Here is a 26,175-nt window from a genome sequence, read left to right on the forward strand (position 1 = left end):
GGAAAAGCTCACAGAATATTGGGAATGGTTCGGGAAGGAACTGATCACAGACAGAAAGTATCGCACTGCCGCGATGTACAGCCATGGCAGCCCACAGCGTGAACTCCACAGGCCGGCCTGGAGGTCCCATCTCAAAAAGCAACCTTGGATTTGGGAAAGGTAGGGAGAATGGCACCAGAAATGCTTGGAGGGGCCCATCCTTAAGGTGACATAGGCCATCGGGTGCCAGCAACGCCCCCTGCCCTGTGCATCGGCCAAACCAGACTCCCTCTGCGAACAAGGATCTGTGGACACGGATCAGGCATTAAGAGCAGCAACATACAAAATCCCCCGGTACAGTTTCAGACTTGCAAGCTGCCAGCCTGAGACAGAAACGTCCAAACACAGACCGGAGAGAGATTCTGCTGAGCTGGGATTCGGGTGCAAATTGGACTCCCCGAGCCAAGGTCTAAACACCCCCAGGAAGCCGTTCTCCCAGTCCACTAGGGAATTTCCCGCTCACGTCTTTGTCCTCTCCCCTTCTCCCCCTGCTGGAGATGAGCCACCGCCAGGCCGGTTCGGTTAGCTCTGGTGTGTGTCCTTTTTTTCCTGTCTGTCGTTTTCTCTTCAGCAGCTGAGGACGTGAGTTGTAGCTCACGAAATCATGTGCCCTAATCCCCTTGGAAATGTGTTAGTCTTTAGTCCGCCAGTGAGGAGGACCTGGCTGAGGGGAAGGGACAGACCCTGACCATGGTGGTCCCATTGTAACTCTGGAGTGGGACATGACTGGGTAGAGAGGGGACTGGAGGATGCAGGAGTCCTGGGTTCTCTTCCAGGTTCTGACAGGGGAGTGATGTTGAGGGATCAGAGCACTGGCAGGGTGGGGCTGGAAGCCTGGACTCCTGGGTTGGTTCCCTGGTTCTGGGAGGGAAGTGGGGTCTAGTGGTTAGAGCAGAGAGCGGGGCTGGGAGCTTGAACTCCTGGGTTCTTGCCCCGCCTCTGGGAGCAGAATGGAGTCTAGTGATATAGAAAGGGAGAGTGTGAGACACACTCACAATGTTTCACAGGAAAACCTAGATTCTGAAACAACACAGCGTGCATCTACACCACCAGCCGTTATTTCGAAATATGTCGAGCTGGGGGACTTCTTACTCCGACTCCTGCAACCCTCCTTTCACGAGAAGTCGGAGGATGTGTGTTCTTCCTTTGACTTCCTGCTGTGTAGCCAGCGCCTAAAGCCGAATTCAGCTATTTTCACGTCAGCTACGCAACTGACATAGCTGAAGTTGCGAAGCTTAATTTGGCTTTCACCCTGCAGTATAGACGTGCCCTTAGAGACCTACTAAAAGACATTGACTGTACACTTTGTGATCACATCTCTAGTGTTAGTGACAATGTAACTGAGCGGTTCCTGTCTGCTCTTCTAGGGAGTTAGAATGTGACCACTTACATTCCCTGCTCAATTTCCAGCTTAGGTCTTATATAAAAGAGCAAGTTGGGCCAATCCTTTAGAATCTAACATCGAAAGAGAAAGCAAGCAAGCAAGCAAGCATCCATCCATCCATCCATGCAAAGTTCTTGGCTCAGGCGTGTCGCCGGGATGGGATATTTTGCTATCACAGAAGTCTCTGGACTACATGCTGTGTTGGGACTATTGGCCCTGCCACGCTCGGTGGGGACGCCTGTTGTGTCTCCCAGAAGCAAACCCCTGCGATCCCAGCACGGAGCCGACACGCCTCCCCTCCGGACACGCAGCCCACAGGCAGGGGAGCAGGACAGACAGACGCAGCAACGCACAAGCTTTCCCTAGACACCCCATGGAACCCACTTTGTACCCCCCGGAGCCCACTGTGCGCCAGAGTCGCTGCAGGCAGCCGGCCGTGGTTGTGGCTGGGTTTTGTGTGTTCACATGAGAATCCCAACACCCGTCCCTTGCACTGTGGCCCCACTGGACAACGTCAGGGTGACTCTCACCCAGATGGTCACAGGGGCCGGGAGCCAGGCCTCCTGGGTTCTACTGAAAGCCAAAAACTTGCTGGGGAGCCAGTGTGTGCGGGCGCGGGGTCGCCCCATGGATGCCTGCACCCTGCTCTGCCGGTCGGGATGCGGGGAGAGACAGGACACGGGGAAGGAGACCAGGGGCAGAGCAGAGGGACCCCTCCCTCGGCCCCTGAGATACGCGGCATCCCTGAGCCCCCGACCTGTGTCTGCTCCAGGATGGGGGTGGCTCTGAGTCCCTCTCTCAGAGGGGGCCAAGGTTTAACGGAGTCCTTCTCCCACAGGCCCTCTCTGTGTGCGTGTGCCAGGGTCATGGGGGGGGCGAGAATGAGGCCCTCTGCCCTAGGTGTGCACACATGGAATTGGGGGGCTCCACCTGCTCCCTGCCACCATGGGGATGTGGGGCCAGGCAGGAACGATTCCTGGGGCAGGGGCGCTGGGGCAATGGGGAGTGGTGGGAGATGTGGGGGGGCAGGTGGAGTAGAAAGGGGGTGAAGGAGGAGATCGGGGGTTCAGGGGTCAGAGGGGTCAGTGCTGGGGAGACACCAGGGCGGTGGAGTCAGCTCTGCAGTGTCTCTGTTCAGTGGGACGTTCCCTCCTCTGCCCCCTGCCGGGCACCTCCCCTGCCCCCCCCCAATCCCAGTCACCCGCTTTGGGCAGGGCCCAGGCCCTGGCTCCCTCTCCCCAGAGCTCCGGGTTTGCCCCGGATCCGTCCCCTGCGTTTCCCCGTGTCCGGCACGTACCTGTTCTGTGCCCAGGCCGGAGGGATCCAGCGCCCAGACTCCCTGCCGCCGGGTTTGCCGGGTGCCCTCTAAATACAGCCCCAGGCGCTGGGGGCTGGTGTTCCCAGGGATGCTCCGCCCCCTCCCCTCGGGCCCCCCCCTCTCTCCGCCCACCCCGTGGTGCCTGGCCCAGACACTGACCCTCCCCCCAGCCCCCCCCCCCGCTTTCCTCCCTCCAGTCCGGGAAAAGGCAAACTCTGACCGGCCGCCCCTCCCCCCACCCCCGGTGAGCCCCCAGCCCCCCCAGAGCCTGGGCAGACCCCCCTCTGCACCTGTCCGGGCTGGCAGAGCCTGAGTCCTTCCCCTCTGGTGCCAGGGCTGCGGGGCCCAGTCCCCTCCCCGCCGCACCCAGGGCCAGAGGGGCCCCCCGCCCACCCCAGCCGGCCCAGAGCTCCGCAGTCCCAGGCTGGCTGGTGCCCTGGGGGGGGTGCGTGGGGCGCCCTTCAAGGCTCTGCAAAGGCGGTGGAGGGGGGGTGCCTGGAGGGTGACCTCAGAGCATCTGCTGCCTCCTGAGCCCCCCCCCATTCCTATCTTCCTGCTGCCACTTCCCACCCTCCACCTCCCCCCCCTAAGGCCTCCCCCCGTCCCCTCTCTGCTCTCCGGCCTCCCCGCCTGCCAAACCTCTCAGCAGCAGCAGTGGCTGATACAGTCCCTGTGCGGCGTGTGCCCAGGGCACCGTGAGCTCCGGGCAGCGCTGGCTCTGGCAGCCCCAACCCCGAGGCTGCCCTGCTGCCTGCTCCCCCTCCCGGCCAGCGTCCCCTGGGAACCAAGCGCTTGTGCAGCCCCTCCGGGGAGATGCCCGTGCTGCCCACCTCACTAACAGCGTTTTTGTTCTACGGGTGGTGCACCTTGCAGAGGCATTGACACACAGAAAAAAATATTCCGCACATAAGTGGAAAAAAACTGCTAATAGGTGAAAAACATTAGAGGGAATATTGTGGCCGGCCGTGCTGCTCAGTTCCTCTGCTCCCCTGCCAGCTTCCCTACCCTGCTCTGGCACCTACAGCCATAATCAGAGCCCCCACCAACTGACTGACACCCCCAAAAATCTTAAGGCTCTTCCCCTTGGGGTCCCTGGGTGGGGCCCTGAACCCTCCTCCTGTCTGATCATTTCTTGACCCTTGGATTTAGCTGAGTTTTGGGCTCAGAGGTGTCTCCCCCCTGAGCTGAACAGGACACGTCCCTAGTGGGTGGGGTCTCTACCCCCACTGTCCCAGGAGGGATCCCCACCCCCACTGTCCCAGGACTGTGATTGGTGGGTTTGGTTCCTACAGCGTAAACAAAACTGAAGCGCCAATTGGAAGCTGACAGTGAAAATCTTCCAGGGACGCTGGCTCCAGCCTCGGCATTTCCCAGAAACCGCCCAGCTGCAGGGCGGGGTGCTGGGGCAGGGGGGGCACACAGAGCCCAAAGGTCACCGGCCTTCCCCTGCTGTGCCCAGGCCTGACGCACTGCGGGCCGGCGCTGGGGCAGCGCGGTTGCTGCTCGGGTGGTCACAGAAGTGGGGGCCGAGCTCTCGCAGGGCCGGGAAAGGACAGATCCCAGGCTGTCGGCCCCAGCCCCTGCGGCCAGCCCAGAAGCTGCCTGTGTCCCTGGTAGCCCCAGGCCGGATGGAGGGAGCGCGCTGGCTGCAGCACCTGTAGGCGGCCGGTGAGGACTCCCCCTGCAATCGCCGGTTGGCTGCCAGCAGCGGATCCTCTCGCCCACCCGGCCTCATTCCTCACCGCCGGTTGTCTGTCTGCAGGGCAGGGGTGGCCCGTGGCATGGGTAAGGGAGAACAGACACGCCCCGGTGGCCGGGCGCTGGGGAAGGCTGGGGTACCGTGTGGCAGCCTGACTATCACAGCCACCCGGCAGGGCTGGGGCCGGGGCTACAGCATGCAGGGCCAGATTAAGGAGAGGGCTAGCCGGGCAGCTGCCCAGGGCGCTGTCCTATGGGGGGTGCCTAATGGCAGCTCTAAGGGGTGTCACGTGGCCCCCAGCCCTGGGCGCAAGGTGCCCCTTACAACTGCCATCAGGTGCCCCCCATAGGCTGGCGCCCTGGGCAGCTGCCCTGCTCGCCCCCCCCCCTTAATCCGGCTCTGATTGCAGCTGGATGGTGCACAGCGTGCCGGGGGGTGGGGCCACTCCTGCACTGTGTGCCCAGGGGCGGAGCCATGCATGCGGCATATGCCAGGTGCTCAGGACGCAGGAATGGCTCAAGCCAGCCCTGACACCCAGGAAGGCTCAGGCTGGATTTGGCAGGGCTTGGCTTCAGGACCGGGGCTGGCGATTGCCTTCACCCAGACCTGTGCTGCAGGGGACGGCCGCCATTCAGGTGATGTTGGATCCTCCGGCGTGCTCTGCGGACACGGCGCAGGGGTGGGGAGGAGGGGCACTTCTCACCCCAGAGGTGATGGGGCCGGTGGGGTGAGCTCTGAGCTCCCTGCTTCAGACTGGATGTCCGTCTAGGGTTGCCAGGTGGTTTCAGAAAAAATACCGGAAAAAAAAGCCCCACGCTGGGAAAAAGTTTGCCAGGCAGAAAATAAAAAGGGGGCCCCCAAGAATTGTTAAGCAAAAAACATACAAAACCAACCCACCACCGTGGCCCCTTTAAAAATCCCGTGGTGAGTCTTTTGGGCCCTATCAGGCTGCCAATGGCTGCCAGCCTTCTTGCCTTCCTGCATGGGGCCCATGTGGGCACTAGGGATGCCAGGCTGCCTCCGTATTCAGCCGGACAGCATTGTAGGTGTCCGGTATTTTCTGAATTTTTTTACCATACAGGAGGCAAAAATTCCCACATACTGAACACCTGGCAACCCTATTTCCGTCTCGAGGGGAGAGATCAGGGCAGAGCTGCACGTGGGGTGGGTTCATGAATCCTTCTCCCACCCTGGTGGGCGTGTGGGGAGAAGACAGGGCCCTGCAGGGCCACAGTCCTGAACACGTGGAAAGCCCGGGGCTGCCAGGTGCCCGGTATTGACCCAGACAGTCTGGTATTTTTTCCTCCTGTCCAGTAAAAAAAATCAGGAAATACTGGACATCTGAAATGTTTGGAATTTTTTGTTTCTTTCCCAGCCGGGGGTGAGAATCCCAGACTGTCCAGGTCAATACTGGACCCCTGGACACACTCAGAAACAGGTCCCAAGCCTCCCATCCTTCCCCACTTCCCTGGTTCTGCAGCGGAGCTGTCTGACCCGGAGCATGGAGACACAATCTGGCTGCCAGCGAATGGCAGTCTCCTAGTTCCCAAAAGCCTCTTAATGCGGCCATGCTGGTTTGCTAGTTTTTTAAATTTCTTTTTCTCAACAACTGTGATCTCTTCCCACCCCCCAAACAGATTTTCACTGGTGGGGCTTTTGGGGGGGTGTTCGGTAATTTTTATTAATCTGGCAACCCTAGAATGTGAGACATCTCGACCCCCACTCCCGCCCCATGGAGAGAAACCCCGGAATTCGGAAAGGTCCTGTCCCGCCCATTCGACACCCGCTCCCGCCATTCCCTGTCCTGCACCGGGACAGGCTGCCATGCGGGACGGCGCCCAGCCCAGCCCACAGAGCCCCCAGGGAGCGGCTGGGCTGAGGGTGCCTGTTCTAAAATGAAAGGAACTAGAAATCAAGCCGGTCCCACGTTTATTAGCGCGATGGCGCTGAGGTGGAACTGCACGGTGCAGCAAAACCAGAGCTACTGCAAAGAGTGACGGAATGGGAATACGCACGGCCCTGCGCCCTCGGAGATGGGGGGTTGCTGGGAAAGGAGGGGGCTGTATTTCCTTGAGAGCCTTGGGAACTGCAGCTCAGGCAAGGGGCTGGGGGCTACAGAGATGGGGGGGAGCTGGCTGTGGGCGAGGACTCCTGGGTTCTCTCCCTCAGCCCCTCACCGGCACGTACTCCTGGCAGCTGTTCCCGCCCAGGTTGGGCCCGCACTCCAGCAGGTAGGAAAACCTCAAGAAGCCGTGGTTCAGGTTGCAGATGAGCGTGACGTCCTTGCCGGACTCGAGTTCGATGTCGCAGGCACCCAGCAGGTCGTCATAATGTGGGTCACTGTCCCACACCTCCACTCTCAGCTTGGGCTGCACCGACAGCGTCACCAGCCCGAAGTTCAGCTTGTGAAACCACTTGGGGTTGTCGTTTCCTTCAATGTAGAAAGTCCGCAGCTCCTGGCCTTGGAAGAAGACCTTGACGTAGCCGTCGGTGCCAGATGAGACGTCCCCATATAGGCCTTTAGCCCACTGCACGTGGACACTGAGCCGGACCAGGCCCCGCCGGAGGGAGCAGCACATGGAGTCGGTGACGGGGTTGCTGGAGCAGTGACATTTGCAGGGATCCAAGGAGTCAACATAGCCGCCCTCTGGGCAGCTCCCAGTGCAGTTCCACCTTTGCTCCCGCTCAGCCACGTACTCCTTCACCGCCTGCTTCAGCGCCTCCCGCCGGGGGTCTCCCTGCTTAACCAGCGTGTGGATGGGCTCCAGGGAGAAGGAGACCAGGCCGGGGCTGGCGTGGAGGCTCTCCAGCCAGCCTGTGAATGTCGTGGTGTTCTGGGTGGTGGAGAAGAGTTCCTGGGTGCGGCTGTCCCCCCCCGTCACCTCGACGCGCTTCTCCATGTAGGGCACCGGGGAGCTCAGCCTGCCCTGGCTGCTCGGCTCGTCATCGTGGGAGCCAGATAGGAACTGGTTCAATCCCAGGTCTTCCAAGAACTCAAAGCCCAGCTTCTCTCTGATTTCAGCATCTGTCAGCCCGTCCAGCGCCGCCCGGCAGGTCGGGATGGCCGTCAGCTGCCGCACGCGCCCACCCAGCACTGCCTGGCTCAGATAGTGGGTGCCATATGTGGCCAGGAAGGGCTGGTATATGTCAGGTTCATAGCTGGGCGGAAGGTGGCGTTGGGCATGGGAGAATTGTTGCATCAGCCAGGGCTGCTTTGTGAGTCGCAATCTGCCCAGAAAGGAAAGAAAGGGGAGTAATGAGCCACCTACAGGCCCCTGCTCCTTTCCCCAACAACACTGGCCTCACTGCCTCAGTGCCAACTCTGTGGCTTTACAGCAGGGGGCGCTGTGCTTCAGAGAGCAGGGCACAGGTTGTGCTGCAGGCACTGGGGAAAGGCCCCTGAAGGGAGCAGGGCAGGGCCCAGCAGGGGGCGCTGTGCTGCAGGGAGCGGGGGGGGGGGCCAGCGGGGGGGGGGGCCAGGGGGCGCTGTGCTGCAGGGAGCAGGGGGGGGGGGGGCCCATGGGGCGGGGCGGGGGCCCATCACGGAGTATTGTGAGCAGGGAGCAGGACGGGGGCCCAGCAGGGGGAGCTGTGCTGCAGGGAGCGGGACGAGGGCCCAGCAGGGGGAGCTGTGCTGCAGGGAGCAGGACGGGGGCCCAGCAGGGGGCGCTGTGCTGCAGGGAGAGGGGGGGGGCCCAGCAGGGGGCGCTGTGCTGCAGGGGGTGGGGCGGGGGCCCAGCAGGGGCACTGTGCTGCAGGGGGCGGGGCGGGGGCCCAGCAGGGGGCGCTGTGCTGCAGGGGGCGGGGGCGGGGGCCCAGCAGGGGGCGCCGTGCTGCAGGGAGCAGGGCGGGGGCCCAGCAGGGGGCGCTGTGCTGCAGGGGGCGGGGCGGGGGCCCAGCAGGGGGCGCTGTGCTGCAGGGAGCGGGGCGGGGGCCCAGCAGGGGGCACTGTGCTGCAGGGGGTGGGGCGGGGGCCCAGCAGGGGGCGCTGTGCTGCAGGGGGCGGGGCGGGGGCCCAGCAGGGGGCGCTGTGCTGCAGGGAGCAGGGCGGGGGCCCAGCAGGGGGCGCTATGCTGCAGGGGGCGGGGCGGGGGACCTATTGGGGGACTCTCACCTGTAAAACACACAGGACACCTCATTGAGCACAAACATGTACTTGTCCTGCTGCTCCTTCTCGTAGGCGAAGCTGGCGAGCGGGGATCGTGCCCCCCCCAGGGCCAGGTCTTTTGTCTCCCCCGACAGACCCAGCTCCTTCTTCCAGTCGCTGGTCACAGCCGATGCCACGGCCTGGGCCACGGCCACAGCCGACTGCTCCACCGAGCTTCTCACCTCCTGTTGGCAGGAAACGGTTTCCTTCCAGTCCACCACGGCCAGCGGCATCTTCCTGTCCTGCTGCGGGCTCTGGCACAGGGTGCAGGTGCCATCATGGTTCTGCCACAGGCTGGTGTCAAACAGGGAGGCCTCTGTCCAGCCCAGCGTGGTGATGTCGATGCCCTTCCCCACCAGGCTGTGCCAAGGCATCAAAGGCATCGACTCACTGCACTTCTCAGCCATGGCGGTGTAGCAGTAGGGGGAGACTCCAGGGAGAAAGAGGAGAAGCGGGATGAAGATGCTGCAACTAGGCATGGCTGGTACCAGGGCGCCTTCACCAGGGAGCATCTTTCAGTGTCTGAGCCTCCCTAGTGGGAGAGAAACAGAGAGACCCTTCATTAATGGGAATCCAGTGGCAGGGAGTTCCGCAGGCACCACACACGCTACCAGCATCCCAGAAACATCCAAGCTTCTACAACTCTCCCTGCATGTGAGAGGAAAGATTCCAACAAGCTATGTTAGAGCCGGCCCACCCCTCTGAATCTAACAGAGAATTGCAGCTTGGTGAGAGCAGTGCAGGGGCTATGACACACATAACCTGACAGTTCTGGTTCTGTGCACTAGGGGGCGGTTGGTTTTGCTGTGGGTGGGAGGGGACGTAAAACTAGTGAGTCGTTCTCATTCCATCCAATGGCCAAGCTGCTGTGCACAGTCCTACGCCCCCCCCCCCCCCAGGTGAATCTCCCCTCCTTGTGTCGGATCTCAATCCCCCCGTGAGCTGCAGGACAAGGGCAGGGCTCTCGGGGGGGGGGAGGTTGGGAGCTGCCAGGGGGTTGCTAGATTGTTACCTGGGGGCCGTGAGCTGCCAGGCTGCAGCCCAGACCCCGCTTTGCCGTCACCACTGATACCGCTCTTAAAGTGTCTGTGATGTCCGGGGGGGGGGGTTCTCATTCAGGGGCCGCACGTACAGACGTCTGGGAGCCAGTGCAGTGGGGTGACCTGTCCCAGACACGCGCAGCCCCGTGCCCTGCCGCAGGGAGAGCGAGAGAGCAGAGCGCCCACGGGAGTGTCCTCAGTCCTCCTCCTACCGGGGCAGGAACAAACGGTGAGGGCGGAGGGGGGACTCGTGGGGGCGCCAGGGGGCTGGATGGGGACCAGGTGGTTCAGCTTTTTCCTTAACGACCCTGGGAAAGGCGCAAACGCAGAGGTGGAACATTCCCCGTCTTGCTGCAGGGCAGAGCTGCCTGCCAAGCGCTGCAAAGGGGCCTCCCAGCACTGGGTGCCTGGGCGCCGGGGGCAGAGGGAATCCAGGGAGCGGAAACGCAAAGGAACGCACAGGGCAAGACAATCCCACGTGTGACCCCTCATCGGGGGGGGCGCGGCTGGTCCCACTCCAGAGAGATCTGGGAGTCGCTGCGGAGAGCTCCCTGAAAACCTCTGCAGTGTCTGTCGGAAAAGCTCAGAGAATATTGGGAATGGTTCGGGAAGGAACCGATCACAGACAGAAAGTGTCGCACTGCCGCGATGTACAGCCATGGCAGCCCACAGCGTGCACCCATGCAAGGTTCCTGGCGCAGGCGTGTCGCCGGGATGGGATATTCTGCTATCACAAGTCTCCGGGACACGCCCTGTGCTGGGAGGGGCCGTCAGTCCTGCCCGGCTCAGTTCCTAGCAGAGATGCTCTTGCAGGGATGAGCCGGAGTGAAGCCCAAATGGAGGAATCTCCAGGGGCCGTTTTCTCCCCTTGCCCACGTGGTGGGAATCCCGTGGCTCTTGTGTTGTTTGTCACAGGAGCAAGTCGCTTGTCCAGGCGTGACTCCGCCCGGCAGCCGTGGCTCAGACTCTGCAGAGTCACAGCAAAACTCCTCAGCTGGGGATGGGCCCCCCCGAACGTCCACGGCCCGCCCAGAGCCTCGACTCGCCGGCCCATCGGCCCTGCCACCCTCGATCCCAGCACGGAGCCGACATGCCTCCCCTCCGCACACAGCCCACAGACAGGGGAGCAGGGCAGACAGACGCAGCAACGCACAAGCTTTCCCTAGACACCCACGGAGCCCACTTGTACCCCACGGAGCCCAGTGTGTGCCAGAGTCGCTGCAGGCAGCCGGCCGTGGTTGTGGCTGGGTTTTGTGTGTTCACATGAGAATCCCGACACGTCTCAACAACCGTCCCTTGCACTTTGGCCCCACTAGGCAACGTCAGGGTGACTCTCACCCGCTTGCTCACTGGAGCCGGGAGCCAGGCCTCCTGGGCTGTGTCTAGACTGGCCAGTTTTTCCGGAAAATAAGCTGCTTTTCCGGGAAAACTTGCCAGATGTCTACACTGGCCGCTTGAATTCCCACAAAAGCACTGACTTTCTAGTGTAAGAAATCAGTGCTTCTTGCGGAAAGGCTATTCTGCTTCCGTTTGGGCAAAGCTTTTGCGCAAAAGGGCGAGTGTAGACAGCTCTGATTCATTTTCCACAAAAAAAGCCCCGATGGTGAAAATGGCGATCAGGACTTTTTTGTGGAAAAGCGTGTCTAGATTGGCCACGGACGCTTTTCCGTAAAAAGTGCTTTTCCGGAAAAGCATCCTGCCAATCTAGACGCTCTGTTTCGAAAATGCTTTTAACGGAAAACATGCCAGTCCCTCTCGCGCCCCCCCTCCGTGAATGCTGGGATGTGGGGCCAGGCAGGAACGATTCCTGGGGCAGGGGCGCTGGGGCAATGGGGAGTGGTGGGAGATGTGGGGGGGCAGGTGGAGTAGGAAGGGGGTGAAGGAGGAGATCGAAGATAATTGGGGGTCAGAGAGGTCAGTGCTGCAGTTTCTCTATTGGGTGGGAAGTTCCCTTCTCTGCCCCCCTGCCTGGGCACCTCCCTTGGTGCCCCCCAGTGCAGGTCACCCTGACTTAGGCAGACACAAGATGTGGGCTCCCCCCACCTTAGAGCTCCGGGTTTGCCCCGGATCCGTCCCCTGCGTTTCCCCGTGTCCGGCACGTACCTGTTCTGTGCCCAGGCCGGAGGGATCCAGCGCCCAGACTCCCTGCCGCCGGGTTTGCCGGGTGCCCTCTAAATACAGCCCCAGGCGCTGGGGGCTGGTGTTCCCAGGGATGCTCCGCCCCCTCCCCTCGGGCCTACCCCTCTCTCCGCCCACCCCGTGGTGCCTGGCCCAGACACTGACCCTCCCTCAGCCCCCCCCCCCCCGCTTCCTCCCCTTCAGCCTGGGCAAAGGAAACCGTGACCAGCCGCCGCTCCCCCAGTGCCTGGGCAGACGCCCCTCTGCACCTGTCAGGGCTGGCAGAGCCTGAGTCCTTCCCCTCTGGTGCCCGGGCTGCGGGGCCCAGTCCCCTCCCCGCTGCACCCAGGGCCGGAGGGGCCCCCCGCCCACCCCAGCCGGCCCAGAGCTCCGCAGTCCCAGGGTGGCTGGTGCCCTGGGGGAGGGGTGCGTGGGACCCCTCTAGGCTCTGGGCAGGCAGTGGAGGGGGGGGGTCTCCCCTTCCCCTCACTGCTCTCCGGCCTCCCCGCCTGCCAAACCTCTCAGCAGCAGCAGTGGCTGCTGCAGTCCCTGGCGGCGTGTGCCCAGGGCACCGTGAGCTCCGGGCAGCGCTGGCTCTGGCAGCCCCAAACCCGAGGCTGCCTGCTCCCCCTCCTGGCCAGCGTCCCCTGGGAACTAAGCGCTTGTGCGGCCCCTCAGGGAGATGCCAGTGCTGCCCACCTCACTAAGAGTGTCCCCAGCGCGGTTTGTGTTCTACGGGTGGTGCACTTTGCAGAGGCATTGGTGCACGTAAACATTTTATTCCGCACAAAAGTGGAACAACCCGCCGATAGTTGGAAAACATTCGAGGGAACATTGCTCCCGGCCGGCTCCACTGCTCAGTTCCCCTGCTCCCCTGCCAGCCTCACTAGCCTGCTCCTGAAGCTCTGATCACAGCCCCCACCAACCGACTGACACCCCCAAAAAGGCTGTTCCCCTCGGGGTCTCTGGGTAGGGCCCTGAACCCTCCAATTGTCTGATCATTTTCTGGTTTTAGCTGAGTTTTGGGCTCAGTGGTTTCTCCCCCCTGAGCTGGGCAGGACACGTGCCTGGTGGGTGGGATCCGCACCCCCACTGTCCCAGGAGGGATCCCCACCCCCACTGCCCTGGGACTGTAATTGGCAGGTTTGGTTCCTACAGCGTAAACAAAACTAAAGAGCCAATTGGAAGCTGACAGTGAAAATCTTCCAGGGATGCTGGCTCCAGCCTCGGCATTTCCCAGAAACTGCCCAGCTGCAGGGCGGGGTGCTGGGGCAGGGGGGGCACACAGAGCCCAAAGGTCACCGGCCTTCCCCTGCTGAGCCCAGGCCTGACGCACTGCGGGCCGGCGCTGGGGCAGCGCGGTTGCTGCTCGGGTGGTCACAGAAGTGGGGGCCGAGCTCTCGCAGGGCTGGGAAAGGACAGATCCCAGGCTGTCGGCCCCAGCCCCTGCGGCCAGCCCAGAAGCTGCCTGTGTCCCTGGTAGCCCCAGGCCGGATGGAGGGAGCGCGCTGGCTGCAGCACCTGCAAGCGCCGGTGAGGACTCCCCCTGCAATCGCCGGTTGGCTGCCAACAGCGGATCCTCCCGCCCACCCGGCCTCGTTCCTCACCGCCGGTTGTCTGTCCTCAGGGCAGGGGTGGCCCATGACATGGGGAAGGGAGAATAGAGACGCCCCAGTGGCCGGGCCCTGGGGAAGGCTGGGGTACCGTGTGGCAGCCTGATTATCACAGCCACCCGGCAGGGCTGGGGCCGGGGCTACAGCATGGCAACCCCAGCCCTCCAAGTGGCCAGCAAGGCTCAGGCTGGATTGGCCGGGGCCGGGGCTGCGGATTGCCTTCCCCATCCCGGCCTGTGCTGCAGGGGACGGCCGCCATTCAGGTAATGTTGGATCCTCCGGCGTGCTCTGCGGACACGGCGCAGGAGTTGGGGGGGAGCTTGTCACCCCAGAGGTGATGGGGCCGGTGGAGCGAGCGCTGAGCTCCCTGCTTCAGACTCTGTTTCCATCGAAAGTTGCCAGATGGTTTCTGAAAAAATACCAAAAACAAAAAAAAAACACTCTAAGAAAAATGTGTTGAGCAAAAAAAGGCCCCCGGGAATTGTTACGCAAAAAACAACCCCAGCACCGGGGCCCTGTTAAGAACCACGTGGTGAGTCTTTTAGCCCTGACAAGCTGCTGGTGGCCACCCGCCATCTTTCCTCCCTGCGTGGGGCCGGACAGTTTCCCTGATGAACCCGGTGGGCACTAGGGATGCCAGGCTGCCTCCGTATTCAGCCGGACAGCATTGTAGGTGTCTGGTATTTTCTGAATTATTTTACCAGACAGGAGGCAAAAATTCCCACATACCGGACACCTGGCAACCATATTTCTGTCTCGAGGGGAGAGATCAGGGCAGAGCTGCATATGGGACAGGTTCATGAATCCTTCTCCCACCCTGGTGGGCGTGTGGGGAGAAGACAGGGCCCTGCAGGGCCACAGTCCTGAACACGTGGAAAGCCCTGGGCTGCCAGGTGTCCGGTATTGACCCAGACCGTACGGTATTTTCACATTCTGTCCGGTAAAAAAATTCAGAAAATACCAGACACCTGAAATGTCCGACATTTTCTGATTTTTTCCCTGCAGGAGGTAAAAATATCAGCCTCTCTGTGTAAAAACCGGACCCCTGGCAACCCTACAGACACTCAGCAACCAGGTTACCCGGTTCTGCAGGACAACTGCCTGGCCCGGAGCCAGAAAACAAGATGGCCACCAGCCGCCACCAGCCTGTTAAAGCCAAAGAGCCTCAAGGGCGTTTCTTAAAGGGGCCATGCTGGGTTTTTTTTAATTATTTTATTTGATTTTATTTTGCTTAATAAGTCTGGGGGTCCATTTTATTATGTTCAAGAACGTTGGTCTCCCCTTTTTTTCTGAACAGATTTTTTCCCCCGGTGGTTTTTTTTGGAAGGGGGGGGAGGTTGGTATTTTTGATTAAACCATCTGGCAACCCGAGTAAAGCCCGGCCCCAAGCCCCCCAACTCTCTCAGGACAGACCGTGCCCCCTGCTTGCCGCTTTGCTCACAGGCCACGTGTCCTGACCACTTTTCGCTTTATCACTCTCCTCTGGACTCTCGCCGTGTGTCCACGTCCTCCCAACGTGCCCCTCCCAGGGCTGGGCCGGCTCTCTAGCTACGGCCTCGCCCGCTCTGAGTGCAACAGAGAAACCGGCTCTCCAGGCCTACGTACGGCCCTCCCCATGGGGCACCCGTCAGCAGGCAGGACACCGGGCTACATGGACCTTTCGTCTGGCCCCGTCTGGCCGCTCTGATGTTCATAACCTCTGAGCTCTGTGACAGGGAAAGGGGGGCAATGAGGGGCTCCCAGAGCCCTGGCATGGGGGGAATGGGGGACACACAGAGCCCCTGAAATGGGGGAAAGGAGTGGGGGGGGCACAGAGCCCTGACATAGGGGGAGGAAGGAATGCCAGAGGGCTCCGGGAGTACAGAGATGGCAGGGGAGAGTGTTCCCAGGGGAAGCACCAGGGGGCGCCAGAGCAGCAGCCAGCAGGGCCCCAGGGGGGCAGGGGAGGGTGTTCCCAGGGGAGGCACCAGGGGGCGCCAGAGCAGCAGCCAGCAGGGCCCCAGGAGGGCAGGGGAGGGCGTTCCCAGGGGAGGCACCAGGGGGCGCCAGAGCAGCAGCCAGCAGGGCCCCAGGAGAGAACATAAGAACGGCCGTACTGGGTCAGACCGAAGGTCCATCTAGCCCAGTAGCCTGTCTGCCCACAGTGGCCAGCACCAGGTGCCCACAGGGGGTGGACCAAAGACAATGATCAAGCGATTTGACTCCTGCCATCCCTCTCCAGACAAACGGGCCAGGGACCCATTTCTACCCCCTGGCTAATAGCCTTTAATAGACCTAACATCCATAAAAGCCTCTCTTTAAACTCTATTATAGTCCTAGCCTTCACAGCCTCCTCTGGCAAGGAGTTCCACAGGTTGACTACACGCTGTGTGAAGAAGAACTTTCTTTTATTAGTTTTAAACCTGCTACCATTAATTTCATGTGGTGTCCTCTAGTTCTATTATGGGAACTAATAAATAACTTTTTTTATTCACCATCTCCACACCACTCAAGATTTTATAGACCTCTGTCATATCCCCCCTCAGTCTCCTCTTTTCCAAACTGAAAAGTCCCAGTCTCTTTAGCCTCTCCTCACATGGGACCCGTTCCAAACCCCTAATCATTTTAGTTGCCCTTTTCTGAACCCTTTCCAAGGCCAAAACATCTTTTTTGAGGTGAGGAGACCACATCTGTACACAGTATTCCAGATGTGGGCGTTCCATAGTTTTATACAGGGGCAGTAAGATATTCTGGGTCTTATTTTCTATCCCTTTCTTAAGAATTCCTAGCATCCTATTTGCCTTTTTGACCGCCGCTGCACACTGTGTGGAAGTTTTCAGAGAACTGTCCACGATAACTCCAAGATCCCTTTCCTGATTTGTCGTAGCCAAATTAGCCCCCATCCTACTGTACGTATAGTTGGGGTTATTTTTCCCGATGTGCATTACTTTACACTTATCCACATTACATTTCATTTGCCATTTTGTTGCCCAATCACTGAGTTTGGTGAGATCTTCTTGGAGTCCCTCACAGTCTGCTTCTGTCTTGACTGTCCTAAACAGTTTGGTATCAGGGGCACCAGGGGGCGCCAGCTTGGGCCCGGCAGAACTGGGCCTGCTTTAGTCAATAGTCGCTTTTATTCTCTGGGGCCAGGGGGCTGTTTTGGGGCTTGTTTCACTGGGGGTCTCGGCTTTGGGCTGTTTGTGCAGGGGCTGAACCGGTGCCAATGCAGACGCCCGTCGCTAGAACACGAGATGCCCCGACCCCCATTCCCGCACCATGAAGAAAACATGCCGGAATTCGGAAAGGTCCCGTCCCGCCCATTTTACACCCGCTCCCGCCATTCCCTGTCCTGCGCCGGGACAGGCTGCCATGTGGGACTGCGCCCTACCCAGCCCACAGAACCCCCAGGGGCCTGGTGCGTGTGAGGAACACCATGCGATCAACAATGCAAATACACACACGTTTATTAGTTTAAATGTGCAACTTCATTTCACTGCAGCAAATGTACAACTGCAGTGAAATGCAACAAGGGAACGTGTGTAAGCACATCCCTGCTCTCCCTCCGGCCTGGCCTTGGCGTGGGGTTGAAAGGCAGCGCTGCTTAATTTTCTAAAACATTAGCTATGTGAGCTCAGGAAAGGAAGTGGGGGCTAGTGGTGAGAGCAGGGGCTGGACATCAGGACTCCTGGCAGGTGCCCCCTTAGCCCCTCACGGGCACGTACTCCTGGCAGGTGTCCCCGCCCAGGTTGGGCCCGCACTCCAGGGAGTAGGAATACGTCACGAGGCCGGGCGAGACGACGCAGCTCTGAGTCACGTTCCTGCTGGCCTTGAGGTGGGCGTGGCAGGTTCCCAGGTGGCTGTCCACCCATGGCCACGAGTCGCTGTCCCGCACCTCCACTTCCAGTTCGGGCTTCACCGGCAGCGTCACCACCCCGAAGTCCAGGTCTTCAAACCACTGGGGGTTGTTGTTGTCCTTAATGTAGCGCGTCTGCAGCTTCTGCCCTTGGAAGATGACCTTGACGTAGGGGTCGCTGGGAGACAAGGGGTCCCCCCACAGGTCTTTGCCCGACATCATATGGACCTTCAGCCGGGCCAGGCCCCGCTGCAGGGAGCAGCACATGGAGTTGGTGAAGGGGTTTCCGGAGCAACGGCATTTGCAGGGCTCCAAGGGGTCGGCGTAGCCGCCTTGTGGGCACCGTCGAGGGCACCTCCTCTGCCCCCGCTCAGCCACGTACTCCTTCACTGCCTGCCTCAGCGCCTCCCGCCGGGGGTCTCCCGGCCTCACCAGGGTGTGGATGGGCGCCAGGGAGAAGGAGATCAGGCTGGGGCTGGTTTTGAGGCTCTCCAGCCAGGCCGAGAGGGCCCCGGGGTCTTGCTTGGTGGCATAGAGTAGGTTGGCATGGCCGTGGCCCCCCGTCACCTCGTTGCGGTGATCCGTGTAGGCCGCCTGGGAGCTCCAGCTGCTCTGGCTGCTCGGCTCGTGGGCGTGGGAGCCGGAGGGGAGCTGACTCAAACCCAGGTCTTGCAGGAACTGAGAGCTCAGGCGCTCCTTGATTTCAGCGTCTGTCAGCCCGTCCAGCACTGCCCGGCAGGTCGGGATGGCCGTCAGCTGCCGCACACGCCCGCCCAGCACTGCCTGGCTCACATAGTGGGTGCCGTACGTGGCCAGGAAGGGTCGGTATGTGGATGGGTTGTAGGTGGGTAGAAGGTCACTCAGGGCTTGGGCGAATAAGGGTGTCAGAGGAGGGTTTGGGGGTACCCTCATCCTGCCAGAGGGGAAAAAGAGAGAGGAGTTAGGAGCTAACCAGAAACCCCACCACCTTCCCCAGTACAAACTGGCCCCATCTCCACAGTGCCTGCTTTGTGGCCACCATGAACGGGGCTCATTAGAGGAGGGAGAAACAGTAACAGGAAACTTGGAAATGGCAGAGATGCTCAATGACTTCTTTGTTTTGGTCTTCACCAAGCTTTCTGAAGGAATGCCTGACATAGTGAATGCTGGCGGGAAGGGGGGAGGTTTAGAAGATAAAATTAAAAAAACAAGTTAAAAATCACTTAGAAAAGTTAGATGCCTGCAAGTCACCAGGGCCTGATGAAATGCATCCTAGAATACTCAAGGAGGTGATAGAGGAGGTATCTGAGGCTCTAGCTATCATCTTTGGAAAATCATGGGAGACAGGAGAGATTCCAGAGGACTGGAAAAGGGTAAATCTAGTGCCCATCTATAAAAGGGAAATAAGAACAACCCAGGAAACTACAGACCAGTTAGTTTAACTTCTGTGCCAAGGAAGATAATGGAGCAAGTAATTAAGGAAACCATCTGTAAACACTTGGAAAGTGGCAAGGTGATAGAGAACAGCCAGCATGGATCTGTAAAGAACAAATCATGTCAAACCAATCTGATAGCTTTCTTTGATAGGATACCGAGTCTTGTGGCTAAGGGGGAAGCGGTGGATGTGGTATACCTAGACTTTAGTAAGGCGTTTGATACGGTCTCACATAATATTCTTATCAATAAACTAGTCAAATATAACTAAGATGGGGCTACTATAAAGTGGGTGGATAACTGGCTGGATAACCGTACTCAGAAAGTAGTTATTAATGGTTCACAATCCTGCTGGAAAGGTATAACAAGTGGGGTTCCGCAGGGGTCTGTTCTGGGACCAGCTCTGTTCAATATCTTCATCAGTGATTTAGATATTGTATAGAAAGTGTGCTTATTAAGTTTGCAGATGATCCCAAGCTGGGAGGGGTTGCGACTGCTCTGGAGGATAGGGTCATAATTCAAAATGATCTGGACAAATTGGAGAAATGGTCTGAGGTAAACAGGATGAAGTTTATTAAAGACAAATGCAAAGTGCTCCACTTAGGAAGGAACAATCAGTTTCACACACACAGAATGGGAAGTGACTGTCTGGGAAGCAGTACGGCAGAAAGGGATCTAGGGGTTACAATGGACCCCAAGCTAAATAGAAGCCAACAGAGTGATGCTGTTGCAAAATAGCAAACATGATTCTGGGCTGCATTAACAGGCGTGTTGTGAGCAAGACACGAGAAGTCATTCTTCCGCTCTACTCTGCGCTGGTTAGGCCTCAGTTGGAGTATTGTGTCCAGTTCTGGGCACCGCATTTCAAGAAAGATGTGGAGAAATTGGAGAAGGCCCAGAGAAGAGCAATGAGAATGATGAAAGGTCTAGAGAACATGAGCTGTGAGGGAAGGCTAAAAATTGGGTTTGTTTAGTTTAGAAAAGTGAAGATTGAGGGGGGACATGAGAGCCGTTTTCAGGTATCTAAAAGGGTGTCATAAGGAGGGGGGAGAAAACTTGTTCATCTTGGCCTCTGAGGATAGAACAAGAAGCAATGGGCTTAAACTGCAGCAAAGGCCGTTTAGGTTGGACATTAGGAAAAAGTTCCTACCTGTCAGGGTGGTCAAACACTGGAATAAATTGCCCAGGGAGGTTGTGGAATCCCCATCTCTGGAGATATTTAAGAGCAGGTTAGATAAATGTCTCTCAGGGATGGTCTAGGCAGTACTGGGTCCTGCCGTGAGGGCAGGGGACTGGACTCGATGCCTCTCGAGGTCCCTCCCAGTCCTAGTGTTCTCTGATTCTCTGATTAGGAGGCAGGGCCCCTCCCAGGCAGTGCTGTGCCATTGCCCCAAAGAGCAGGGCAGTGGCCCAACAGGAGGTGCAATTCTGCAGGGAATTGGGGACTCAAGAGGATACCCTATGTTACAGGGAGCAGGGCAGGGAATCACCATGGGCTGCTGTCCTGTAGGAACAAGATGGGGGCCCAGAAGGGGGCGCTGTGCTACAGGGAGCGGGGCGGGGGCCCGGCAGGAGGCGCTGCGCTGCAGGGAGTGGGGCGGAGCCCAGCAGCGGGCGCTGTGCTACAGGGAGCGGGGCGGGGGCCCGGCAGGAGGCGCTGCGCTGCAGGGAGTGGGGCGGAGCCCAGCAGGGGGCGCTGTGCTGCAGGGAGCGGGGTGGGGGCCCAGCAGGGGGCGCTGTGCTGCAGGAAACGGGGCGGAGGCTCAGCAGGGGGCGCTGCGCTATAGGGCGCGGGGCGGGGGCCCAGCAGGGGGCGCTGCACTATAGGGCCGGGGGGACATTCAGGGGATTCTCACCTGTAATACCCACAGGGCAGCTCGTGGAGCACAAACATGAACTTGTCCTGCTGCTCCTTCTCGTAGGCGAAGCCGGAGAGCTCGGATCGGGTCCCCTCCAGGGCCCGGCCCATGGACTCCCCCGGTAGCTCCAGTTCCACCTTCCAGTCGTTGTTCACATCGGACGCCATTGCCCGGGCCACGGCCACGGCCGACTCCTGCACCGAGGTGCTGAGCTCCCGGTTGCACAAGATATTCACCTTCCAGTCCGTCACGGCCAGCGGCGCCCTCTGCAGCTGCCCCCCCTGCAGCGGGTTCCGGCACAAGGTGCAGGTGCCGTTGGGGCCGCGCCACAGGCTGGTGTCCACCAGGTAGTTCCCCGTCCAGCCCAGCGTGGTGACGTCGATGCCCTCCCGTACCAGGCTGTGCCCAGGCACAAAGGCCACGCTCCTCCTGCACTCCTGAGCCGTGCCTGTGCGGCAGAAGGGAGAGACCCCAGGCACAAGCGCAAGGAGGAGGAGAGGGATGAAAACCCTGGCTGTGGCCATGGCTGGTGTGATGAGGGGCACCCCTCACCCAAAGCTGCTGTTGGGCTTTGACCCTCCCTAGAGGGAGAGAAACAGAGAGAGTCTTCAGTCATGACAATCTAGTGGCAGGGAGTTCCACAGGCCAACACAGCCCAGAAGTCTCCAGGCTTCTATGGCTCTCCCTGCATCTGAGAAGAGAGATCTCCAGCAACTTATACTAGAGCCCACCCCGCTCCCTGCTCACAACACTCCCTGCTGGGCCCCCACCTGCAGCGCAGCGCCCCCTGCTGGGCCCCCGCCTTGCTTCCTGCAGCACAGCGCCCCCTGCTGGGACCCTGCTCCGCTCCCTGCAGTACAACGCCCCCTGCTGGGCCCCTGCCCCGCTCCCTGCAGTACAGCGCCCCCTGCTGGGCCCCTGCCCCACTCCCTGCAGCACAGCGCCCCCTGCTGGGCCCCTGCCCCGCTCCCTGCAGCACAGCGCCCCCTGCTGGGACCCCACCCCGCTCCCTGCAGCACAGCGCCCCCTGCTGGGACCCTGCCCCGCTCCCTGCAGCACAGCGCCCCCTGCTGGGACCCCAGCCCGCTCCCTGCAGCACAGCACCCCCTGCTGGGACCCTGCCCCGCTCCCTGCAGCACAGCGCCCCCTGCTGGGACCCTGCTCCACTCCCTGCAGCACAGCGCCCCCTGCTGGGACCCTGCTCCGCTCCCTGCAGTACAGCGCCCCCTGCTGGGCCCCTGCCCCGCTCCCTGCAGCACAGCGCCCCCTGCTGGGACCCTGCTCCGCTCCCTGCAGCACAGCGCCCCCTGCTGGGCCCCTGCCTTGCTCCCTGCAGCACAGCGCCCCCTGCTGGATTCCCACCTCGCTCCCTGCTCTGAGTGCAATTGGGTCAATGAGCTGGAGCAGAAAGGGCGGGGAGCCTGCACTCCTGGGTTCTGTCCCTGCTTTGGGAGTAGTGCAGGGCAAGCTGCAGCCAGCAGGCCAGATCCTGCCCTCCAAGCCCCTGGATCTGGCCAGGGCTGCCTCACCGGGCCCCTTTCTACAGAGTAGCGGATGCCTCTTTAAATGCCCGGCTGCTAATTGCTCTGGAGAGGGAGGCGGAAGCTTCGTGCCAAGCCTTGCCCCTAAAAAAACCCCTCTGCTCCCGTTGGCCAGTTTCCAGCCAATAGGAGTTGAGAAATGTTGCTGGCGGCAGGGGCACCATGGGAATCCTCCCGCCCTCTCCTTGCTGGAGCAGCCAGCCCAGCTCACAGGCGTGGCGCCTGGCTCAGGTTCCTGCAGGGCTGCCGGCTGGGGGCTGCCTAGCTAAGCACCTTCCAGCCAGAGCCTGCTTCTGGCACAGCACCCCCTCTCTCCCCTCTACTACCTGCCCCCGGGCCACCCCCCAAATCCCCTGCAGCCCCTTCTCGCCCTTTTCCAGGTCACAACTCCCACCCAGTCCCTGCAACCCCTCGTATAGCTCCCGCCAGGCCAGACTCCTCTCCTGCAACCATATCCCCTCCCGGAGCCTGCTCCCAAACCCCCTGCCCCATTGATAACCCCTCCTTCATTCAACCTCCCTCTCGGACCCCACAGCCTCTGCTGCACCCCGGTCCCGTACCCTGAGCTCCCTTCTGCACCCAGCCGCCGCCACAGACACTGCACCCCCCCCCCCCGTAGAAAAGTTCAACCCGTGGCCACTTACCCAAATCTTGGTGTGCCCCCATTAATAACTATTGACCACCCCGGTCTAGTGGGCTAGAAAGGGGAGGGATATGGGTCCAGAAGAGGTTAAGCACTAGCAGGCTAATCCAGATTCAACCTTAAGAGACCTACTAGGCAATGAGTGTGTGTGTGTGTGCAATGAGTGTGTGTGTGTGTGCAATGTGTGTGTGTGTGTGTGTGCAATGAGTGTGTGTGTGTGTGTGTGTGCAATGAGTGTGTGTGTGCAATGAGTGTGTGTGTGCAATGAGTGTGTGTGTGTGTGTGTGTGCAATGAGTGTGTGTGTGTGTGCAATGAGTGTGTGTGTGTGTGTGTGCAATGAGTGTGTGTTTGTGTGCTTTCACATATTTAGTGTGAGGTTATTCTCTTAATTCAGAGAGCGAAAGCTAATCTTCACAGTGGAGTGAGCTGTGGGGGTAGTAAGTATCAGAGGGGTAGCCGTGTTAGTCTGCAAAAGCGACGAGGAGTCCTGTGGCACCTTATAGACTAACTGAAGTGTAGGAGCATAAGCTTTCGTGGGCAAAGACCCACTTCGTCAGATGCATGTAGTGGAAATTTCCAGAGGCAGGAATAAATATGCAGGCCAGGATCAGGCTGGAGATGACGAGGTGGATCCAATCAAGGAGGATGAGGCCCACTTCTAGCAGCTGATCTGGAGGTGTGAATTCCAAGAGAGCAGAAGCTGCTTTTGTAGTTAGCGAGCCATTCACAGTCTTTGTTTAATCCAGAGTTGATTGTGTCAATGATGAGCCATTAGTTGGCCCTGTGAGCTCAGCCCCCCTCAGTTTGCTCAGGGAATAGTTGAGCCACAGAGCTGAGGTCTCCAGTTCCCACCTGGATCAGCCTGATGCTGGAAGGAATCTGATGAACTGATTTGGGAAAAGGCTCTTGGCAAGGCCAGAACACCCCCCCGCCTAGGAGACAGCTGGGAACTGTGTCTGCAGCTGTAGGACATAGAACCATAGAACCAGAGAGCTGGAAGAGACCTCAGGAGTCATCGAGTCCAGCCCCCTGCTCTAGGCAGGACCAATCGCAACTAAATCAACCCGGCCAGGGCTTTGTCAAGCTGGGACTTAAACACCTCTAGGGATGGAGACTCCACCCCCACCCTAGGGAACCCAGCCCAGCGCTTCCCCACCCACCTAGGGAAAGAGTTTTTCCTACCGAGACCTCCCCCACTGCAACTTGAGTCCATTGCTCCTTGTTCTGCCACTGAGAACAGCCTCTCTCCAGCCTCTTTGGAACCCCCCTTCAGGGAGTTGCAGGCTGCTCTCAAATCCCCCCTCACTCTTCCCTTCTGCAGCCTGAACAAACCCAACTCCCTCAGCCTCTCCTCGTAGCTCACACGGTCCCCTGGACGTTAGCCCAGGCTCTCTCTTTGCTTTGTCACACAGCTGAGCGGAGCTGAGCAGCTCTGGCTGCATGCGGGGCCTGGGGCAGGTCTGGAAGAGTCACTCCCCGGAGGGCAACGTGCCCAAGAGGCTGGCACTCGCGGAACTCGGCGTGTGACTCGGCTGCCCGGGTGGGAGCCCAAGGCCGGGTGGCGACGGGAGCAGCGAGGCTGGCTTCTGCCAACCAGGCCAGGGCTGTAGACGCCGCGCTCTGGCTGGCTGGTGAGTGGAATTCTTAGAAACAACCCCAGTTTGGGGAAGGTCTGCCCCCTTCTTTGCCTTTGCCCTGAGTGACAGTCCCTGGGGATTCCGGTCCAGGGGCCTGAAGCCAGGACCCCCGAAGTGCTATTGAAAGCCAAGAGCTTGTTGGGAAGCCAGCGTTTGTGGGTGCCGGGTCACCCCTTGACACCTTTGAGGCGGGTGCTGTCCAGGGGTCTCCGCTCAGGGGTCCCTTTCACAATCCCTGGCTCTGCCTTGTGACCCTCTCCCCTGCTCCTGTCTGATCACTCGTTGCCCCCAAATTGAGTTGAACCTTGGGGTCAGCAGTTTCTCCCCCCACCCACTTTTCCGGCACTTTGATAGGTGGGTTTGCTTTGTGATGTAAAAATAAAAAACAAACCAAGGAGCCAGTTGGAAGCTAAAAGTACAGTTCTTTCAGGGACACTGGCTCCCAGCCTCCCTGAAACCACCCAGCTGCAGGATGGGGGGCCGGGGGGAGGAGCACACAGAGCTCCGAATAGGTCACCGGCCTTTGGGGGCGAAAGGAACTGAAACATCAAACAGATACTGTCCTATCGCACCCCAGCTCTTGAAACGGCTCCCTGCTGGCTTTTGCCCCCTGAGCCAGGTCACCCTGATTTAGCCAGATCCCAGGCCGTGGCTCCCTCTCCCCAGAGCTCGGGGTTTAGCCCCGGATCCATTGTAGCCAGACAGGAACCCCCCTGTAACATCCATCGTTGCTTGCCTGGAGCATGCAGGGCACATAGAACAGTAAAAGCCTGGGAGCAGGAGGCTCAGGATATGGCAGGCTGCTGTGAGCGTGAATGGCTGTAAACAGAGATCCGCCAATTGCTGACCAAGAGGCTGCCGAGGAGTGTCCTTGACTTAACCCATATTGATACGAACACACAGCCGTCCGCGGGGGGAGGAATCTCTCGCCCAGTAAAGAATGTCCAGTGCTCACAATTTAGTTCTCTCTCTTGCAAGTGTAAATTATTTGAAACTTGCTTGTAAGAACTGGCGCCACAAAACGGACCAGGACAATTTGGCCTCTTAAGATAAGAAAGAGGATACGGGCCCCCAGGGGTATAAAGATGGGTCCAGCAGCACATTTACTCTGAGTGTCCATCTACCATCTATGTGCTGGTCGGGTTTGGTGTTTGATCTCCCGAGGTTCCACGGGGACGCCCACCTCGTATTCGTCTTTCCTAGGAATTGAGAGACCGGCCCTGGCCTGACCCGCTGGAGTCGAGAGGCACAGAAAGGGGTAAAAATTGTACCTGGATGTGTCCTTTGTCTTAAGTGTACACAGACTTAGAGCTCTTTAAAGATTAAGCTGTCACTTGGTACCATTATTTCTATTTTCTTTCTTTATTTTCTTTGTAACCATTTTTAAGATTTGTATTTGCTAGCAGTTAAGAAAGAGAGCAATAGCCATTGTAACCATTTGCTTTTATAAGTTTTTTTTAATAAACCTGTAACTGTTTAAGTTTTAACCTGACTCCTTCAGTTGCTGTAACAGAAACAAGCACAATTTAAAAGAACTTCAGCTGGTTATAAGGGACAGGTATAGAAGGAGCTTGGGCGTTTGGATCGTGTCACTCCCAGGTGACATCCGTTGGGGCATCTCTCAGTCTTCCCTAGACTGCCCGCTGCGAAGGGATCCTGTATCCTAGCAGCTAAAATCTGAGCTGTAATAAGCTCTTCCTATGAACAGGTGCATCTGTCAGCCTGTTGGCTGCCCTCTGCGACGGGACCCTGGTTCTAGCAGTAAAGTCACAGACGTTAAACCTTTTCTCAGAACACACACACACACTGCCCTGACCGTCGGCTGACATCCATCGTCTGCGTTTCCCCGTGTCCGGCACGTACCTGTTCTGTGTCCCAGGCCGGAGGG

The 26,175-nt window shown here is 59.4% G+C and overlaps 2 protein-coding genes across 2 annotated transcripts; both read right to left on the reverse strand.

Annotated features, from left to right (window-relative positions):
* Positions 1 to 6,352: 6,352 nt before the first annotated feature.
* LOC142818243 (perforin-1-like) lies at positions 6,353 to 11,882 on the reverse strand. Its single transcript, XM_089779059.1, has 3 exons — positions 11,731 to 11,882; positions 8,555 to 9,119; positions 6,353 to 7,668 (listed from the first exon to the last, which is right to left on the reverse strand). Exons 2-3 carry the CDS (start codon positions 9,097 to 9,099, stop codon positions 6,606 to 6,608), a joined length of 1,608 nt encoding a protein of 535 aa, XP_089635185.1. The 5' UTR covers positions 9,100 to 9,119; positions 11,731 to 11,882; the 3' UTR covers positions 6,353 to 6,605.
* A 4,792-nt stretch (positions 11,883 to 16,674) lies between these two features.
* On the reverse strand, positions 16,675 to 26,175 carry LOC142829294 (perforin-1-like). Its single transcript, XM_075928692.2, has 3 exons — positions 26,151 to 26,175; positions 20,463 to 21,046; positions 16,675 to 18,106 (listed from the first exon to the last, which is right to left on the reverse strand). Exons 2-3 carry the CDS (start codon positions 20,987 to 20,989, stop codon positions 17,041 to 17,043), a joined length of 1,593 nt encoding a protein of 530 aa, XP_075784807.2. The 5' UTR covers positions 20,990 to 21,046; positions 26,151 to 26,175; the 3' UTR covers positions 16,675 to 17,040.

This window comes from Pelodiscus sinensis, chromosome 5, assembly GCF_052426305.1.
Source record: "Pelodiscus sinensis isolate ZL-2025 chromosome 5, ASM5242630v1, whole genome shotgun sequence".
Lineage (NCBI taxonomy): Eukaryota > Metazoa > Chordata > Testudines > Trionychidae > Pelodiscus > Pelodiscus sinensis.

What these genes read in the sequence shown, in the direction of transcription:
- LOC142818243 (XM_089779059.1), bottom strand. Translation starts at nt 9,099, where the DNA reads ATGCTCCCTGGTGAAGGCGCCCTGGTACCAGCCATGCCTAGTTGCAGC. An exon ending in GTGTCCTGTGTGTTTTACAG is followed by an intron (nt 7,669 to 8,554) that starts GTGAGAGTCCCC and finishes CTTTCTGGGCAG; the next exon opens with ATTGCGACTCACAAAGCAGC.
- LOC142829294 (XM_075928692.2), bottom strand. Translation starts at nt 20,989, where the DNA reads ATGGCCACAGCCAGGGTTTTCATCCCTCTCCTCCTCCTTGCGCTTGTG. An exon ending in CTGCCCTGTGGGTATTACAG is followed by an intron (nt 18,107 to 20,462) that starts GTGAGAATCCCC and finishes CCCCTCTGGCAG; the next exon opens with GATGAGGGTACCCCCAAACC.